The sequence below is a fragment of the Balaenoptera physalus genome (genome assembly GCF_965194825.1).
Source record: "Balaenoptera physalus genome assembly, chromosome: 20".
In the NCBI taxonomy this organism is placed as follows: domain Eukaryota; kingdom Metazoa; phylum Chordata; class Mammalia; order Artiodactyla; family Balaenopteridae; genus Balaenoptera; species Balaenoptera physalus.
The window spans coordinates 7,410,842-7,429,315 of NC_138901.1; the positions used below are offsets into that span (position 1 = coordinate 7,410,842).

Sequence of the window (18,474 nt, forward strand, 5' to 3'; positions counted from 1 at the left end):
TGTTCCCACTCTGCAGGTGAGGAAACTGAGGCCTCCAGGCTCGCACAGCCTGAGCACCTGGAGGGGGCACTGGCTGGGGATGCGGCTGCCGGTTCCATCTGCCCACAGCCGTGTGGCCTCAGGGTGCGGCCTTCTGTCTCTTCACCTGTGCCGGGTGCCGGGTCCTCAGGCCTGTTGGGAAGATAGAGAGGTCAGCTGGCAGTGCCAGCAGGGCCACTGAGGACCAAATGAGGGGACTGCGGGACCCACTGGGCGCTTCAGGAGGGAGGAAGTGACTCCGAGGGGACAAGGGGACGTAAGCTCATGTTAAATTAAAACCCCTTCCTTGAAAATACCCTCGAGGCCCTGCCTCCCCTGGTGAAACCCACTGGCCGCCCTTCCTGCCTGGGCCACCCTCCCCCACCCCAGGCCCTGAACAAACAGTGTGTTCCTGACCAGCTGCCCTGTCCAGGGCCAGGCGGTTTGGTCTTGGCTTTTGCATGGCTGGGCCCCTGGTGTCAGGTGACAGCCGCACAGGGAGGACCAGGTTGCTGCCACCGCCAGGAATCTGGGCTGACCACACCCAGTACGGGGCAGTGCCTCCCTGTCCCCCAGCCCACCCCCTGCACACCCTCCCACCCCGTGCCCCTGGGCAGCCTTCCTTCCTGCCCCCCAGCAAGTGCTAGGGACTCCTCAGCCCTCGATCTTGGACAGGGTCCCCCCTTGCTGGGGGCAGGACGAAGGGCCCCCTCGCTCTCAGACAAACCACCTTTGCTCTCTCCCTTCCGGGAGCCTGAAATGGGGTCCCGAAGCCGGCGTGAGACAGATGGGCTTTCTCTCCCACACCAGGCTAATGTTGCAGTTTGGCGGCTCCTAGAAATCTCTCCTTTCCCAACTCTCTGTCAAAAGAGTTCATTGTTCTCTCTTCCCTTGGCAGAGGTCACCTGAGCCAGGTAGCAGGGTGGGGGCAGTGCCACGTAGGCTGGATGCTGAGCTCAGGAGGTAGGGGAGGACACCCCACTTTGGTCAGCCTCCTAGCTTGAACCTGAGCTGGCGACGGCTGGGGTCTCTGGCTGGGAGGGCCGGCCCTGGAACCCGGGCCCGCTGTCCTGGGCGGAGGGCTGATCGGGGTCGCTGTGTGCCTTGGAAGTCCACAGCAGGACACCCCTGGGGCTGAGCGCCTCCTGTGCCCCAGGGGCTGCTTTCTTTAAGGGAGGTCAGATACCTTCTATGCTCTGGGGTCCTGGAACTGTACCTAAACCCTAAACCAGCCTGGAGGGGTCCCTGTCCACGTGGACCTGCGGCTGCAGTGGGGGGAACCACGTCTTAAAAGGCTGTTAGGAGTCGGAGGGAGGGGGAACCAGGGGATGGGAAGGGCACCTCACCTTGGGAAGCAGCCGGAGCACAGGCAGAGGGGCCTCGTGGAAACTTCCTGCTTCCCCAGGCTTCTTGGGCCCTGGGTGTCCAGCTCCTCCCTGTTCCCCTCAATTAACTGACCTCTGTTCTCTCCCCACATCCAAATCACTCCCTTCCTCATTCCCAGCAAGACCCCCTGGGCCTCTCGTAACTAGCCTGGGGTCCCCACGCCTCCTTGCTCGGCCAGTTCCCTGAGCTCATGACTCGCTTTACCTCATCATATCATGTTGCCTCATTCAGGGATTGTGGGTCTCATTTGCATGTTGAAGCAGGGTCACTTCCCCTCTGGGACCTGGGGAATCCCCTGTCACCACACTGTCTACATTTGAATCCATCCTCTTGGCCCCAGCCAGTCAGGGTCACCATGAAGTTCCCACCCCTTATTCTGTTTTTGAGGGAGGCTTGGTCAACTTGGAGAAGATGCCCTGAGGGATACGAGGGAATGAGGGAGAACCTTTGAAGGAAGGCAAGGCTTGTGTGCGCTGTGAGGCCGAGGTCAGGTGGTCGTCCTGAGGCTCATCTTGTTGGAGCCAAGGACAGCCCCGCCCCCGCTCAGCGCAGCCATTAGCACCACATGCGTCACCACATGCGAAAAGAGGCAAAGCAGCTCGTCCAAGTCCGGTCACCTTTTAAGTGGTGTTGGGGATTCTGAGTTTCATGGGCCTGACTCAGTTCCTGTTCTTTCTAAACCAGCCTATGGAAAAGAAGGTGGTTCGGGAGTGAGGGGTGGCACAGTGTCCTCAGGACCCTGAAGAAATGAGGAATGAGTATGAGTGACTGAACGATGGGCCTGACCTTTGTCTCCCTCTGGGCTAGGGAAAAGAGCTGATCCGCAGCAGGTGTGACTCAGGTGAGATGTTAGGAGAACTTCCTGCCAGTGAGTTGATAGGATAACGTGTGTGGCCTGAGCACCTGACAAAAAGCTGCAGACTGTTTTCTCTTTGGCTTGACTTTCCTGCTGATGCCCGAGGTAAAAACGTCTAGGGTAGCACCTTGGTCCCATAGGAATATAATATGAGACATATGTAATTTAAAATGTTGTAGAAGCACATTATAAAATTTTTTAAACAAGTAACATTATTTTGATAACATATTCTGTTTAATCCAATATATCCAAAATATTATTGTTTCAACATGTAGTCAATAGATATTAGATTTTTTTTTCTTAGGTTTTTTTTTTTCTTTTTAATACAAAGGTACATTTTTTACTTACAGCACATCTCAATTTGGCCATTAAATTTTCTTTAGGAATATGTGATCTATATTTAGAGTTTGGAAGATTTACAGTTGAAAAAGGAGATTCAAAACTTTGGTCTGCCTAACTCCAGCCCCTGTTCCTTTGGAACCCAAGAACATACCTGGGAAGTTTTCTAATTACTGAGTTAAGGGTCCATCCTTGAATTTAGTTAATGGAAATTAAATAAAATTAAAAGTTCAGTTCCTTTGTGGCACTAGCCACATTTCAAGTGCTCAGGATCTACACACGGCTTGCGGCTGTTATACTGGGCATCAGGGTCTGGGCCCCTGCTGGCCACCAGGCTCCTGCTGGGTGTTTCCCCCAGAGTCCTCCAACTTCCAGACGCTGTGATCCTGAGCTGCTGCTGCTGGTGATGATGGGGAAATGCTGTCATCCCAGGAACCTTCTCTGGAGCTCGGGCCTCTGACTTCCCGAGGCCCCAGCAGCCTGGGGCCAGCCGAGGCCTAGTGGGGGCTCCTGGGGAAGCTCGTCCCACACACCGAGTCACATGCCCTGCCCTCCTTTTCCTGGGAAATGTTTACATTCCAGATACCCTGCTATCTCCCCAAGGCTTTTCCAGGCTCTGCATTTTTTACATAGCTGAACAGGAACCTGGGCCTGGGGGCCTGGGCCGGGGGAGGGCTCCTGCTGGCGTGCTGCTGCCCTCCCAAATGACCCTTCCAGGTACAGCCATTTGCAGGGCAGACTGTGTTCCTGGCAGAGAACCAAGCCTGTGGGGCCCTCACACCTACGTGTCCCCAGAATAGGCACTCTTTGGAGCTCTCATCCCTGGGCCAACCCCAGCACAGGGCCCCCGTCCGCGAGCCACTGGCCTGGGTGGGCAGGCAGGCAGCAAAGCAGTTGGGTTTGCTAAGCTGTCGCTCCAGCTGTCACCAGGACTTATCTCCTTCTGCCCCTTGGAGGCCGAGTGAAGCCCAGAGTAGAGCCTTGGGCCTAAGGAGAGCTGCCTCATTGGGGCAGCCTTTTTCTGCAGGGCAGTCTCCATGGTTTACAAAAAAAAAAAAAAATCTTTGAAGTCGCTGGCTGGCATCCTCTGTCCTGCTCGAATCTATAGCTCTACAGGTTCAGTATCCCCTGGCGGGGTTGGGGGGGGTGCTGGGGGGGGGCCGGAGTGGGGTTAGCTGACTAAGAAACAACCGAAAACCTTCCCGAAGATGGTTTGTCAGTCTCAGTCTCTAGTGCTTACATCCGTACCTCTTTAACCTGTAATTCCACCCCTGGGACACCTGCCTAAGGAAATACTGAGTTGCAGGCAGAGATAAGAGCCCAAGAATAGTCATCGATGCAACTGGCAATTACAAAACCTCTAAAAACTAAGTAAATGTTCAATAACAGAGGCCTGGTGAGTTAGGGCACCTCCCCCTGAGGAATGTTCTTCAGCCGTTTAAAAGTCGTTTTAGGGAGTTCCCCGGTGGTCTAGTGGTTAGGACTCGGCACTGCCCGTGGCCCGGGTTCAATCCCTGGTTGGCGAACTGAGATCCCGCAAGCCATACCGTGCGACGAAAATAAAAAATAAAAGTCGTTTTACTGCTTTTAACAGCCTGGGCTGGCTATAGGTGGACAGACAGACCACAGAGCTATGTGTCCGTATGTATATGCATGTGGCATGGTCCCAATTAGGTCTCTGGGGTTTTTTTTGTCCTTTCTATATGTTTTTATTTTATTTTATTCATATTTTTTATTTAAAACATTTAAAAATTATATATATATATATTTTTGGCCACACCGCGCTGCGTGCAGGATCTTAGTTCAGGGATTGAACCTTCACCCCCTGCGGTGGAAGCGCGGAGTCTTAACCACTGGACCACCAGGGAAGTCCCAAAATCTAAAAAAAATTTTAACACCCTTCCTCACTGGTAATCACTAGTTTGTTCGCTATATCTGTGGGTCTGCTTCTTTTTTGTTATATTCACTAGTTTGTTGTATTTTTTAGATTCCACATATAATTGATATACAGTATTTGTCTTTCTCTGAGGTGTCTGTTTTTAAGTATAGGCCCATACACGCTTACAGTCGGATACATACCCTTGTTAGGAAGGGTTACTCCGGTTGTGGGAGGGTGGGTGATCTTTGTCTTCTTTTTCAAACTCCTTTATATGTTCCAAGTTTTCTACAATGTGTATTATTTCTACAATAAGAACTGAGCCAAGGCATGTGTCTGCAACAACACTCCAGAAGCTTCCTCCCTGGGAAGATGGTGGAAGAGAGCTCATAGTGGCAACGAGGCACTTGAGACAGAGCAGACGTTCAGTGCTGGAGGAGCCTCCGGTGGCCCAGAGTTGGGAAGGGCAGCCGTGGGTTCCGTCGGACCCCAGGGGCCCGCCTGGAGCTGCGGTGCAGCTGGGCTTCCTGAGCCACCTGGTGCCTCCCCTGTGCCAGCCCCCCAGAGCTTTCCCCGCACCCCTGCAGGAGGGCTGGGTGGGTCGCCCACAGTACGGGTGGTGGAGGAACCAGGTCAGAGTTCCTGGAGAGCAAGGGGCCAGCATGGTGTCCCGGGAGAATGAGCTCCCAGGGAGGGCCATGTGGCCAAGGACCGGGTCAGGAATGGACTGAGGGTGGGGCCCAGGTGGGTCCGGGTGGGGACCTGAACGAGACTGAATTCCTTCTTCCTGCTGGGGGTGGCTCTCTGCTGCGGCTCCTCCCTCCGGCACTGACCCCCTGACCCCGGCCATGGAGGGGCAGAGGGGACGTGTCTACAGGCCCACGCCTGCCTGGTTCTCATTGCAGACGGTGGAGCATGGCTTCCCGCACCAGCCCAGCGCCCTCGGCTACAGCCCCTCTCTGCGCATCCTGGCCATCGGCACCCGCTCCGGAGCCGTCAAGCTGTATCCTTTCCGTTCTCCCAGTTCCCACTCAGGGATGCCCTGGAAGGGCCAGGGTCCCTGGCATTGGTGAGATTCAGGAAGGACCCTCCATAGAAAAGCAAGTTGCAGATGACCCCTCTTGTTCCCGGGACGTTCCAAATACCCTCTTAAGAGTCAGCCCCGAATGCAGTAAGTGGAGGCCGGGGATGGGCCCCGCCCCCAGAGGATCAGTAGACTGGGCCCAGGGCTCTGTCCAGACCAGAGACGGGGTGGCCTTGGGTTAGAGGAGCTGTGCGAAGGCAGCTGCTCTTCCAGATTCTACCCCCGACCCTGCACACCCCCTGTGTACACACATACACACACACACACACACACACACGAGAGAGGACTCCTAGTTGGCGGGGACAGTCCTTCCCTGGCCTGAGGCTGGACGTGGTCCAGTGGGTCCAGTTCAGAGGCAAGCCCACAGGTTCCAGGGTGGGGAATCGCTGCTTGGGTCCTCTGGCCTGGGCTGGGCTACGAGTCTGGGAGTCCCACCCCTGAATCTGACCTGAGCCCCCAGGGTGAGCCAGGGTGGGACCTAGGGGAATTGGGAGGTGGGGGACCACCCGTGGAGAGCCCAGCCGGCACCTCCTCCAGCAAAGCTGTAACTCCCTCCTCTGCTGCAGGGCAGGTGCGGGGAGCCTGGGGGTGCAAGCCAGCAGCGCTAGGCTGCAGGGCGTGTGTACACAGGAGGGCAGAGGCCCAGCTTCCACCGACTCAGCCCTCCCTCAGCTGGTTAATCATCGCCAGGCCACGGCCATAGCCTGGTTACGATTCTCAGCGCCAAGGCTCACGGCCATGGCTGCCATAGGTGGGCCCACGGGTGCCCTGTGCGTCTTCTCACAGGTGCCACCATGTGGTAGCTGACAGTCTGTTGCAGTTCAGGTTGTGGGTTTCGGTGGGGCGGGGGGCGGGGGTACAGTGAACAGCCTAACAGTTGCCAAGATAATGCTTCACCCCTCCTGGCTGTGACAGCTCTCCCTGGTTGGCTGGCTTTACCGTCAGGGGTCAGGTTACTGGCCCGGTGCCTTCGGGCCAGGCCCCCTGCTGTCTCCTCCCCACCCTAAACACCCCCCCACCCGGCTGCCTGGGGAGAGGGCGAGCCCTTCTCTGCTGCTGGGTATTTACACTCCTTGCCACGTGGACCCAGAGGGCAGGCCAAGGGGTGGTATCCTGCCTTCTGGAGCTTTTCCTAAGCCTGCTACTCCCAGCTATGGTGCCCCAGGGGTGGAGTTCATGGGGCTGCACCGTGAGAACAACGCGGTAGTGCAGATCCACTTCATGCCTGGCCAGGTGAGGCCCCCCTGCCCCCATGCCCTTCTTACTTTCACAGCTTCCAGAAAGGACATATGGAAAGGCAGGCTTTTGGTGGCCCTGGGTTTGGTGCTGATGGGAGGACCCGGGACAAACCTGCCTTTCCCCAGCTGCGGTTCACGGCCACCCTAACAGTAGCCAGGGGTCTCTTGGTTCTGGGGCTCTTTGAAATGACCCGCACAGGCTGGGCCGCCCCAGTGTGTAAAGGTCACGGTGAATGCTGTCCCTCCCTGGTTAACGAGACAGCACGCTTCTGCCCCGTTTCCTGCCTAGTGCCAGCTGGTCACCCTGCTGGACGACAACAGCCTGCACCTGTGGAGCCTGAAGGTCAAAGGCGGGGTGTCAGAGCTGCAGGAAGATGAGAGTTTCACGCTGCGTGGCTCCCCAGGGTAAGAACTCAGTCTTCTTGCTCTCCTAGCCAGCCTGACCCACGCACCAACTCCAGGGTGCCCTGGGAGGAGCTGGCAGGGCTGCGGCCCGCCTCCCCCCAACCCCACACAGAGCCTACGCGGGAGGCGCCAAGGGATTTTTTTCTGTCTCTTAGCCCCAGCTCTCTGCCATCTGTCTCCTGTCTTGGCAGAAAAAAAACCAATATGTTTGTCCGGGCCTGAGTCGCTGGACCCCATCAAAGGACCTCACGGGCCTGCTTCCCCGCCACAGGCATGGCCTTCCCTGGGGCCGCTGAGGGAGTCAGGGGATCTTATCTGTCGGTCCCCCCTGCCTGGTCAGAGCCAGCTCACGGGCCATCATTCCCGTCTGCAGGGCCGCCCCCAGTGCCACGCAGATCACCGTGGTCCTGCCGCATTCCTCCTGCCAGCTGCTCTACCTGGGCACCGAGAGCGGCAGTGTGTTCGTGGTGCAGCTGCCGGCTTTCCGCGCGCTGGAGGACCGGACGATCAGCCCAGATGCGGTGCTGCAGCGGTGAGCCCCGGGCCCGGAGACCCTCGTGCCCTGAGGAACCTGTCCCCTCGAGTGGCCTTCTCCGTTCCATCCCAGTTATGTCTCAGGAGCTTATAATTTCTCCTGGGAGTCTGTAGGGATGGGAGGACAGACTCTCAGCTCTCCACCTGTCCCCCAAATTGAGAATCTCACCCCCAAAAAAGAGTTAGCATCCCAGCACTAAAAGGGGTCTTGGGAGTAACTCGTCACCTCATTTAAAAGGAAAACAAGGCTCAAAATGATTGTGCAGTGATACCAACTCTCAGTCCAGCGTTCTTGGCACTGATACCACCTCTTTCAAAGCCCCGGGGCTCCGCAGTGGGGCAGACGGGGCCCAGACCTCCCTGCATCCGCTGGGCAGCTTCTGCTGGTGCTTGTGTTTTGGAGTCTCTGCCACATGTCCGTTTGCACGCAGGCTCCATGGCCCCAAATCCCTGGCAGCCACAACCTGTAGGTTTCTTGAGATCGTTTCAGAATCTTTGCTCCTTAATGGTGGTGTCCGTGGGAGAGAGGGAGTCAGATCAGGTCTGGGTGCGGAGGGGGCCCAGGGCCCAAGACAGGAGGGGATGGAGGAGTCCGGCAGGAGCTCACGGGAGCCAGGTTGATGGCCGTGGAGTGTTCTGCAGTGAAGAAGGGCAGGGAGGAGGCCAGGGTGCTGGGCTGTGGAGCTGCTTCAGGCCCGACCTTCCCCAGGGCTCTGGACGAGGCTTGTAACACTCATGGTCGTCAGGCCCCGGGTGACGGTCAAGCAGGGCTGGGCATTGCTGGGTTGGGAGGATTCCTGCTTGGGTCTGGGTCCCTCTGAGCACCGGGCACGGTAGAGTCAGGGCAGCGTGACCATGGTCAGAGCAGGACTGTTTACAGGGTGGCGGGCACGGCTGGTGCTCAGCCGGGGCGCCTGACCTGTGGGCAGGACGGCGGAAGGACCTGCTCCTCAGCGTGTGGTTGTATCAGTGCCCACCTTACGCGGGCCGGTGGGAGTCTAGTCGAGGAGGAGCCCCTGCTGGGCTTTCCCAGCCTGGGTGCCCTGGGAACCCCCCCTGTTGGTCTAAATCTTTGTTCTAAATGTAGAGGGTTTGGTTTGGGTTTGAGCACAGAAGTGCCCTTGGGATCCAGGCTGTTTCCGTTTCCTACTCGCCCTCCTCGGTATTGGCTCTTGGTCCTGTGCCTGCCACCTCATGGTCTTCTCTTGGCTGTAGCACCTCCAAACTTCACATCAGCATTCCAGGCCCAGAAAAGGAGGAGGGGGTCAAGGCTCAAGGCCAGGCCAACTGGCATAGTTTTGTTTTGTAGGTCTTAAAAACTTTTTTTTTATGAAACACCAACACCTTACCGAAATGCACTAAGTTTGAGTGTACGGTTTAATGGATTCTTGTTAAGTGAGCGTCTGTGCAACCAACTCTGGGCAAACACAAAATTTTGCCAGCCCCCCAGGGTCCCCGACCTGCCCTTCTCTGTCACAGCTCCCTCCCTCCCTCAGAGGTAACCACCACATCGACTTTTCTGGAAATCACTTCCTTGCTTTTCCTTATAGATGTGCCACCTGCGTTTGCATCCTTAGGGGGTTTTCTCTATCGCTGCCGTGTTCTATGCGTTGCTTCTCTCTCCCCTTGATGATGTGTCCTGGCAGCCTTTCCATGCTGGCACATTCAGTGCCCCCTGCTTCGGGGGGTGCCGGGCATGGCTGTGCCGTGCTCTCAGCCATGCCCCATCGGTGGACGGTGACGTGGGCTCACGGTGCTGCCCTCGCCCAGGTTGCCAGAGGAGGTCTGCCACAGGCGGGCATTTGAGATGGTGGAGGCTCTGCAGGAACATCCCCGGGACCCCAACCAGATCCTCGTCGGCTACAGCCGGGGCCTTGTCGTCATCTGGGACCTACAGGGCAGCTGTGTGCTCTGTCATTTCCTCAGCAGCCAGGTAGCGGTGCCACATGGTTCTCCCAGGCCCCACATAACACATCCAGTCCCCGTCTGAGGCATGGGGGTGCAGGCGATGGGACCGCACCCCTGATCCCAGCCTTCGCGCGCTCTCTCTCCTTTCCCACCGTGAAGCAACTGGAGAACGTCTGCTGGCAGCGGGACGGGCATCTGATTGTCAGCTGCCATTCTGACGGCAGCTACTGCCAGTGGCCCGTGTCCAGTGACACCCTGCAACCGGAGCCCCTGCGCAGCTGTGTGCCTTACGGTCAGTGCTCTGCCCGCCGCCACCTGGGACCGCCTTCCAGTGAGCAAGGCGGTGTCCTCTCTGGCCCCAGTTGGTCTCTCCTGCTTTCAGGTGTAGGTGTCCAACTCATAGAAGCAAAACCTGGGGCCCAGAGAGGGTGAAGGCTGTGTCCAAAGCCACACAGCGGGTTTTCTGACACCCACTGTGACTTTCTGTGGGAACTGCTCAGAGCAAGACTCCCGAGCCTAGATCTGCTCCGTGGGCAGGCAGGATCTGTGCTGCAGAGCCACGGGCCTCTGAGAGCGGGAGGACCGTTCAAGGTATTTCCTTTTCTTTTAGGCCCTTTTCCTTGCAAAGCTATTACCAAAATCTTCTGGCTGACCACCAAGCAGGGGTAGGTATCAGTGCTCTGTCCTGTTCCCTTTCTAGAGCTTTCCTGGGGAGCTGGAAAGGCTGCTCAAACCTCTGCCTGGGGGAGATGGTGCCTAGTGACTGCCTTTGGGTCTCATATCCGGGTCTCCAGGGAAGGGAGGGGGGGCCGTTCATATCTCTCTCTGACTAATTCCTGAAAACTCATTCCCATTCTTTCCCTTCCACCCTCCTGGAGAGACGATTCAGATCAGCAGGTTCCAAACTCTGTCTTAGGAGCAGACCTGTTTCTTCAAACAGAATCATACAGGGAGACCTGATGTATAAGCAGAAAAGGGGGGCAGGGGCCACTCTGGTTGAAACGGGAGTGGCGGCAGAGACTCAGAGCCTGCAGCCTGCGTGCTCCGCTGCTTGCCCCCAAGTTCTCCTGGGCTGTTGAGTTGGGAAGAGACGGGGGTCCGCCCCAGCCCCTCCTGGGGACCTTGAGTGAGCACTTACACTGAGACCAGCCCCCATCCCAGGCCCTGCTGCAGAGGCCAGTCGCAGGACCACCCCACGGCCGGCTCAGCCCTTGGCTTCTGGGGCGGTGTCAGCAGCCCACCCCCTGCTCTTCTGTGCCTGCCAGGTTGCCCTTCACCATCTTCCAGGGCGGCATGCCGCGGGCCAGCTATGGGGACCGCCACTGCATCTCAGTGGTCCACAACGGCCAGCAGACAGCCTTTGACTTCACCTCCCGTGTCATCGACTTCACTGTCCTCATCGAGGCGAACCCTGAGGCTGGTAGGCGAGCGGGAGTGAGTGTGGAGGGCAGGCCGCCAGGAGGTGTGGGGATCGGGCCCACCCCCATCCTTAAACAAAGAAGAAGGGCCTGCAGGCGTTCCCAAAGCTGCCATCCCTGAGTCCCTAAGCCCCATTGTACCTCTTCTTAGTGTCCCCGAGGCTGCTCCCTTTCCTTCCCTGCTGGCCTGTGGCTTGTCCTTGCCGGCCACACCTCCATCCACCCCAAACTCTCTTTGCCCTTCCCCGGCTCAGCTGGGACTTGGCCCAAAGGTGGGCAGATCTGCACTGCTGGGCTTAACACTCACCCGGCTGAGGCAAAGGGCTCCTGGCCTGGACATGGTGAAGCCCTCCTTGGGGGTTGGGGCAGGTAGCAGTGTGGGCCAGCTGAGCTGGTCTCCTGGAACTCAGCCAGGCCAACAAAGCCCTGAGTCAGCTTTCTAAATTGGGTGACAGGCAAGACCAGAAAGGGCTGGTGTCGAAACCTAGAGAGGAGGCCTGGCGGGAGACCTCCAGGAGGGCGGGCCTCCTCCCTAGATGACTCTGACCTGACAGGCCCGAGGCCTCCAGGTGAGGGAGGCAGGCCTGCTCAGGACACCCTGGGCTGTGTTCTCCCAGCCTCGCCGGTGGCCCTTTGGAGGGAGACTCCGAACCTGCTTTTCCTCCTTTCTCAGCCTCTTCTTCCCTCCTCACACCTGACAGCATGCTGGGAGCCAGGGCCAGTTTTTGGTCGATTCTTTTAGATTTTCTACATTGATGATCAAAGTTGAGGCAGTTCCCCTCTATTCCTAGTTTACTGAGAGTTTATTTTTTTTATCATAAATGGATGTTGGGTTTTGTCAAATAGTTTTTCTGCATCTATTGCTATGATCATGTGATTTTTCTTTTTTTTTTGGCCACGCCACACGGCTTGTGGGATCTTAGTTCCCCGACCAGGAATTGCACCCGGACCCTTGGCAGTGAGAGCATGGAGTCCTAACCACTGGACCGCCAGGGAGTTCCCGATTTTTCTTTTTTAGCCTCTTGATGCAATGGGTTTCGTTAATTGATTTTCGAAAGTTGACGCAGCCTTGCATACCTGGGATAAATCCCACTTAGTCGTGGCATATAATTCTTTTCTATGCATTGTTGGATTTGGAGCTTGCTTTTAAAATGTGGGTTCCCTGGCTCCACCCCTAGAGCCTCAGATTCTACAGGGCCAGGCTGGACAGACTGCATCCCAGTGGCTCCTGCAGCCCCTGACCCTTGGCCTGTCCCCACAGCCTTTGATGACCCCTATGCCCTGGTAGTGCTGGCTGAGGAGGAGCTGGTCGTGATTGACCTGCAGACGGCTGGTTGGCCGCCGGTCCAGCCTCCCTACCTGGCCTCCCTGCACTGCTCCGCCATCACCTGCTCCCACCATGTCTCCAACATCCCCCTGAAGCTGTGGGAGCGCATCATCGCTGCCGGCAGCCGGCAGAACACACACTTCTCCACCATGGTAGGTCTGGCCCCGGCCCCAGCCCCGCCCCAGCCCAGAGCCAGGCTCGCCCATGAACTTCTCCGTCATCTCCTCCAGGAGTGGCCCATTGACGGTGGCACCAGCCTGGCCCCAGCCCCGCCCCAGAGGGACCTGCTGCTCACGGGGTAGGTGACGTTGATCGTACTCTCCTGCCTAGTGGGACGTGTGGGGTGGGAGCAGAGCTTGGGGAGTGTGCGTGCCAGTCCCGGGCACCGCTGGCCCGGCATCCTTCTCACGGGCGGCAGGTGGGCTCTGCCCACAGGCACGAGGACGGCACAGTGCGGTTCTGGGATGCCTCGGGCGTCTGCTTGCGGCTGCTCTACAAACTCAGCACGGTACGGGTGTTCCTCACCGACACAGACCCCAACGAGAGCCTCAATGCCCAGGGTGAGGACGAGTGGCCCCCCCTCCGCAAGGTGAGGCCCGGAGCCTGGGAACCAGGGAGGGCGGGGACGGGCCAGGTCCAGCGCTTATGGCCCCTCACGGAGCTCTTCTCCCTTGTCAGGTGGGCTCCTTCGATCCCTACAGTGACGATCCTCGGCTGGGCATCCAGAAGATTTTCCTCTGCAAATACAGTGGCTACCTGGCTGTGGCCGGCACAGCAGGGCAGGTAGCAGGCCGGGCTGGGCGTGGGGAGCAGTGGGGCGGGCTGATCAGGTGACTTTGGGCAGCGTTCAGGCCCACGAGCTTCCTTCTCAGTATTGGGGGGCAGCAGGGCCAGGAACCAGCTTCCTGAGCGCCTCCCTGGTGCATCACCTGCCCCTGTGGCTCTGACTTCTCCCAGTGAATAGAAGTTCCCTGATCCCATTAGAGGGAGGCCTTTCTCCTCCAGAAATCAGGATTAAGAGCCAGAGGTTGGGCACTTCTGACCCTTGGCCTTGGCGTGGATTTTGGGTCCTTTGCCATCCCTGCCGTTAGGGTCCCTGAGGTCCCGCTGTCCCTTGGTGCCAGGGGTGGTTCAGCCCATCTGCCGCCCCGCCCAGGTGCTGGTGCTGGAGCTGAATGACGAGGAGGCGGAGCACGCCGTGGAGCAGGTGGAGGCCGACCTGCTGCAGGACCAGGAGGGCTACCGCTGGAAGGGTCACGAGCGCCTGTGTGCCCGCCCAGGGCCTGTGCACTTCGAGCCCGGCTTCCAGCCCTTTGTGTTGGTGCAGTGCCAGCCCCCGGCTGTGGTCACCTCCTTGGCCCTGCACTCCGAGTGGCGGCTCGTGGCCTTCGGCACCAGCCACGGCTTTGGCCTCTTTGACCACCAGCAGCGGCGGCAGGTCTTTGTCAAGTGAGCAGACCTCCTGGGGTGGACGGGACCCGGGTCTGGGATTGGTGCCTGGATTGGCAAGGTCCCTCAGGCCCTGGCCACGCTGATGGCCCAACATCCCCCCAGGTGCACGCTGCACCCCAATGACCAACTAGCCTTGGAGGGCCCGCTGTCCCGTGTGAAGTCCCTAAAGAAGTCCCTGCGACAGTCCTTCCGCCGGATACGTCGCAGCCGGGTGTCCAGCAGGAAGCGGCGGCCTGCTGGCCCTCCGGGAGAGGTGAGGCCGAGGCCGGGCACGAGCCCGGGCACAGCCCGGAGCAGCCAGCGGCAGGTCCCAACCACCCCTCCCTGCCCCGCCTGCTTTGGCCACAGACTCGGGCTCTGGGCCACCCCCGACCCCCACCAACCCTGTGACCTCGGATCCGTCACACTGCTTCTCTGTGCCCCGGCTTCCCTAAGTGTGAAAGGCAGTCACTGTAATGCCTCAGGGCCACGTCCTCAGTCAGTGTTACCAGGCACGTGGTGGCAGGGGCTGTGGCCAGTCTTCCTGGAAGGCTTGCTGTTGAGCAATCGGATGCCCCCGGGAAGGAAGGCCAGAGCCCACCCTCAGGCCTGGCCCACTCCACTGCAGGTGCAGGAGGGGAGCAGCAGGGCAGAGAGGACTGGCCTGCAGAACATGGAGCTGGCGCCCGTGCAGCGCAAGATCGAGGCCCGCTCGGCGGAGGACTCCTTCACGGGCTTTGTCCGGACCCTCTACTTCGCTGACACCTACCTGAGGGACAGTGAGTGGCCAGCTTGAGGTGGGGGGCCCTCTGGCGTGAGGGCGTGTCGGAGGCTGCTGGCTGGTGCACCCCTAAGAGGGGTTCCCCCTGTGAGCAAGGGGAGACTGGAGCCCCCACCCGCCCCTTTCCCTCCCGTGCCTGGGTCTCCCGAGTCTGATCGCCCTGGCTTCGTATCCAGGCTCCACCACTCTCTAGAAGTGTGACCTTGGACGTGTCACTTAGCCTTTCTGGGTCTTGCTTCTCCCCCCTGTAAAGTGGAGGGATAGCTTCCCCGTACAGTGGCTGCGAGCGTTGGGACATGTCACGTGCCTGCTGGTACCCAGCAGGCCCTCTAGAAGCTCTCTGGCTGTTTCTCTTCTGCCAGGGCAAGGGTGGGCTGAGGGCTGTCTGCTGCTGTATCTCGAGGGCCGAGCTGTCCTGGGTTTGGGATCATCTGCATGGGGCTCTTGGTTGTCAGAGAGCCTTCCCAGCCTTTCCCGTCTACACCCAGGAGGTAGGCAGGGCCCACAGCAGCTCCATTTTACAGAGGAGGAAATTGAGGTTTATGAAAGTTTGGTGACTTGACCTTGGAGTCACACAGGTAGTGAGCCAGGTCTCCTGGCTCCCCCTGACCCCCAGAGCCAGGGGTTAGATGTAAACCTTTGCCTTCTGGCAGGCTCCCGCCACTGCCCCTCGCTGTGGGCTGGCACCAATGGAGGTACCGTCTACACCTTTGCCCTGCGCGTGCCCCCCGCCGAGCGGAGAATGGATGAGCCGGTGCGGGCGGAGCAGGGTGAGTGCTGGGCAGGGGGAGAGCACTTGTCTGCCTCGGCTGGGAGCGGGATGGTGTCTCCAGCCTCGTCCTCCGCCCAACCACCAGCCCCACTGCCTACCTCCGTCCCTGCAGCCAAGGAGATCCAGCTGATGCACCGAGCGCCCGTGGTGGGCATCCTGGTGCTGGACGGACACAGCGTGCCCCTTCCCGAGCCCCTGGAAGTGGCCCACGACCTGTCAAAGAGCCCCGACATGCAGGGAAGCCACCAGCTGCTTGTCGTGTCGGAGGAGCAGTTCAAGGTGCCTTATGGGAGGAGGTGGGGTCCTCCAGGAATCCCCGGCACAAATGACAATGGCTGGGACTCACTTAAAGTTGTGTCTGTAGTTGCTGTGTGAGGGCTGCAGAGGCACAGGAAAGAAGCGGGGTCTTGATGGAGCCCCCGGGCCCCAGGGTCAGTGGTGGGGACACTGAAGCAGGACCTGTGTCTGGGGAAGGGACAGAAAACACAGACAGGGAAGGAAGAGGCCCTGGCGTCCTTGCAGTCTGAGTGCCGTGACCACATATCTGAGGGCCAGGCCCGGCGGCAGCATCGGGCAGGGAAGCGGGAAGTCCTCGCTTGACCGGATGAAGCTCTGCAAACTGGTCTGGCTGCGGGTGTGACCGGCTGCCCTGTGCCCTAGGTGTTCACGCTGCCCAAGGTCAGCGCCAGGCTGAAGCTGAAGCTGACCGCCCTGGAGGGCTCGCGGGTGCGGCGGGTCAGCGCGGCCCGCTTCGGCAGCTGTCGAGCCGAGGACTACGGGGAGCACCACCTGGCCGTCCTCACCAACCTGGGCGACATCCAGGTGGTCTCGCTGCCCCTGCTCAAGCCCCAGGTGCGGTACAGCTGCATCCGCCGGGAGGACGTCAGCGGCATCGCCTCCTGCGTCTTCACCAAATACGGCCAAGGTGTGCAGGCGGTGGGCGCGTCGGGACCTCTGTCCGCAGGGCTGCGTTTGGGGCTCCTGCTGTGCTGCGAGGGCCGCTGGGAAGGGTAGTCGGGGGTATTCCGGTCAAGGCCAGGCTCCTCAGGCAGAGAACTTTGGGAGGCTCTGGCCCCTAATCCCCCCCGGTGGGGGCAGCTCTGTTGGCAGCCACAAGGCCCGGGAGACTCGGGCTGGCCTCACCTGCCAGGCTTCTCCACCCCCCAGGCTTCTACCTGATCTCACCCTCCGAGTTTGAGCGCTTCTCTCTCTCCACCAAGTGGCTGGTTGAGCCCCGGTGCCTGGTGGATTCAGCAGAAACGAAGAACCACAGCCGTCTCCGCGACAGATCGGGCCCTGAGAAGGCCTTGGGCCGAGCCAGGTGGGTAAAAGGGCAGGTGGCCTTTGCTCCAGCCCCTCCTCACCCCACCCTCCCTGGGGTGCCCCCTGGGGGCTGGTCAGAGTCCCCTTCCCCCGTGAACTCAGCCCACCCTCCCAGCTCTGCCCCCTTGCCCCGCTTTGTATGCCCCACCCTCCCATGCAAGCTGGTCAGTCGACCTCATCCTTCACGGGACCAGGGCTTTCCAGAACGGGGAGCCTAGTGGCCCCCGATCCTTACTGTCTCTCCTGCACAGGAACTCAGGGAGCCAGAGTGATGGAGAGGGTAAGACAGGCCTCTCTGGGGCCAGGGGCGTGGGGGGCCGAGGCGTTGTGAGCACACCTGGGGAGGGAAGGGGATCCCAGGTGAGCAGGTGGTGTTCGGGCTGGGAGTCGAAACAGCTTCCCTTCCAGTCCTGGGCTCAGGCTTCAGCAACCCCACCCCCAGAAGCAGGGAGCTGGGGCAGAGGAGGGCCCAAGGCTCACCTGGCCTGGCCTCTGCCTTCCAGAGAGGAGGTCGAGCCCCATGATGGAGCACGCCCTGCTCAATGACGAGAGTGAGTCAGGGCAGGGGCTGGTGGGCTGGCCGGCAGGAGGGATGTGCGGGGGGGAGCGGTGGCAGCGTGCTTGGAAGGCCAGGGTGGGAACGAGGGCCGGTTTCCTGAAGGGGGGCAGGCCCGTTCACCCCATCAGTAGAAGGGGCAGAAAGCGGGGGTGTCTGGCCCAGCCCCAGCTGGCCTCACCACGCCTCTGCTCCCCACCCCTGCCCCCTGCCCTGCAGGCGTCCTGAAGGAGATCCAGAGCACGCTGGAGGGGGGCCGAGGGTGAGTGACTCAGGTTTGCAGGGCTGCGCCCCCGGTGCCGGGAGACGTTCCAGGAGAGCCCTGGGAATGAGGGTCCTCGTCTGCAGCCCCTGTGGGTGGTGACGGCCCTGTCTTTGCCCACGCAGGAGCTGTGGTGATTGGCGTTCCCAGCGAGTGGCCGTGGGGTACGGCCTCAGCAACGGGGGAGGTAGGGGCTCTGGGTGCTGCCTCACGGTGGGGTGGGGCACGCTCCTGGGGAGGGATAGGAGGGACGGGAGCCCCTGTCCCCGCTCCCCAAGGCCCTTAGGCCCATCCCAGCCCTGACACACACCCCCACGTGCCCGAACACCTCCGTGTCTGGGCTCAGGCGGGTGACTGAGGCCCCCGTCCCGCCCAGGATGCTCCTGAATTGCCGTGGCTCTCTCTCCTTCTGCACAATGAACACACACTACTGACGGCTCTTCCTGGGGGCACCGCCCCACCTGGAGAGGGCCGTGCAGGGGCCGGGGGCACCCCCAGTGCCCGCCCTGCTGCTGCTCCTGGCCTTGGGAGAGGAGGGACCCCAGGCCCCTGGGGCTCTCCCTCCTCAGGCCTTGACTCTCTCGGTCCTTTTGTCAATGTTGCACAGTTTTTATCCCCGTCTCCCCCCCCTTTTTGTAGTGGGCTGGGTTTTAAATTATAAATGTTTAACTGCCTCCGGGTGAAAAAGTTTTTAATAAACACCTTATTACCTCTTCACTGGACTGGCCCAACGACTTTAATTTTTTAATTGTGCAGAGATTTTCCATGTAAATAGAAATGATCGTTAGCTGGTTCCTTGCCTTTGCCCCTTGGGTTCGTCCCCTGGACCAGGCTGGTGCTCTGGAGAATCTGTTTTTTAAGCTATTTGAATCAGATCAAACTGTATCTGGTTGTGTCTGAACGCTAGATGCCTTCTCTCTTTGGGGATAAATGGTAAAATTAACTGAATTGAGTCTGTCT

The 18,474-nt window shown here is 59.5% G+C and overlaps 1 protein-coding gene across 7 annotated transcripts in view; it reads left to right on the forward strand.

Annotated features, from left to right (window-relative positions):
• Positions 1 to 18,231, forward strand: part of LLGL2 (LLGL scribble cell polarity complex component 2) — a 33,371-nt gene extending 15,140 nt beyond the window's left edge. For 3 of the 7 annotated variants that reach the window (XM_082443237.1, XM_082443236.1, XM_082443239.1), the window contains 22 exons: positions 5,381 to 5,478; positions 6,711 to 6,792; positions 7,087 to 7,202; positions 7,576 to 7,734; positions 9,507 to 9,669; positions 9,804 to 9,936; positions 10,255 to 10,309; positions 10,910 to 11,064; positions 12,324 to 12,541; positions 12,620 to 12,687; positions 12,825 to 12,978; positions 13,068 to 13,172; positions 13,546 to 13,838; positions 13,944 to 14,094; positions 14,449 to 14,599; positions 15,255 to 15,371; positions 15,486 to 15,652; positions 16,034 to 16,298; positions 16,541 to 16,694; positions 16,948 to 16,976; positions 17,640 to 17,701; positions 17,891 to 18,231. In XM_082443237.1, the coding sequence (XP_082299363.1) occupies positions 5,381 to 5,478; positions 6,711 to 6,792; positions 7,087 to 7,202; positions 7,576 to 7,734; positions 9,507 to 9,669; positions 9,804 to 9,936; positions 10,255 to 10,309; positions 10,910 to 11,064; positions 12,324 to 12,541; positions 12,620 to 12,687; positions 12,825 to 12,978; positions 13,068 to 13,172; positions 13,546 to 13,838; positions 13,944 to 14,094; positions 14,449 to 14,599; positions 15,255 to 15,371; positions 15,486 to 15,652; positions 16,034 to 16,298; positions 16,541 to 16,694; positions 16,948 to 16,976; positions 17,640 to 17,701; positions 17,891 to 18,175 (3,180 nt within the window). In that variant the 3' untranslated portion in view covers positions 18,176 to 18,231. Of the gene's footprint in view, positions 1 to 5,380; positions 5,479 to 6,710; positions 6,793 to 7,086; positions 7,203 to 7,575; positions 7,735 to 9,506; positions 9,670 to 9,803; positions 9,937 to 10,254; positions 10,310 to 10,909; positions 11,065 to 12,323; positions 12,542 to 12,619; positions 12,688 to 12,807; positions 12,979 to 13,067; positions 13,173 to 13,545; positions 13,839 to 13,943; positions 14,095 to 14,448; positions 14,600 to 15,254; positions 15,372 to 15,485; positions 15,653 to 16,033; positions 16,299 to 16,540; positions 16,695 to 16,947; positions 16,977 to 17,104; positions 17,248 to 17,471; positions 17,515 to 17,639; positions 17,706 to 17,890 lie in introns of those variants that run through there. The other 4 variants (XM_082443238.1, XR_014257888.1, XR_014257889.1 and 1 more) reach the window with 4 other exon arrangements.
• The last annotated feature ends 243 nt before the right edge of the window (positions 18,232 to 18,474 follow it).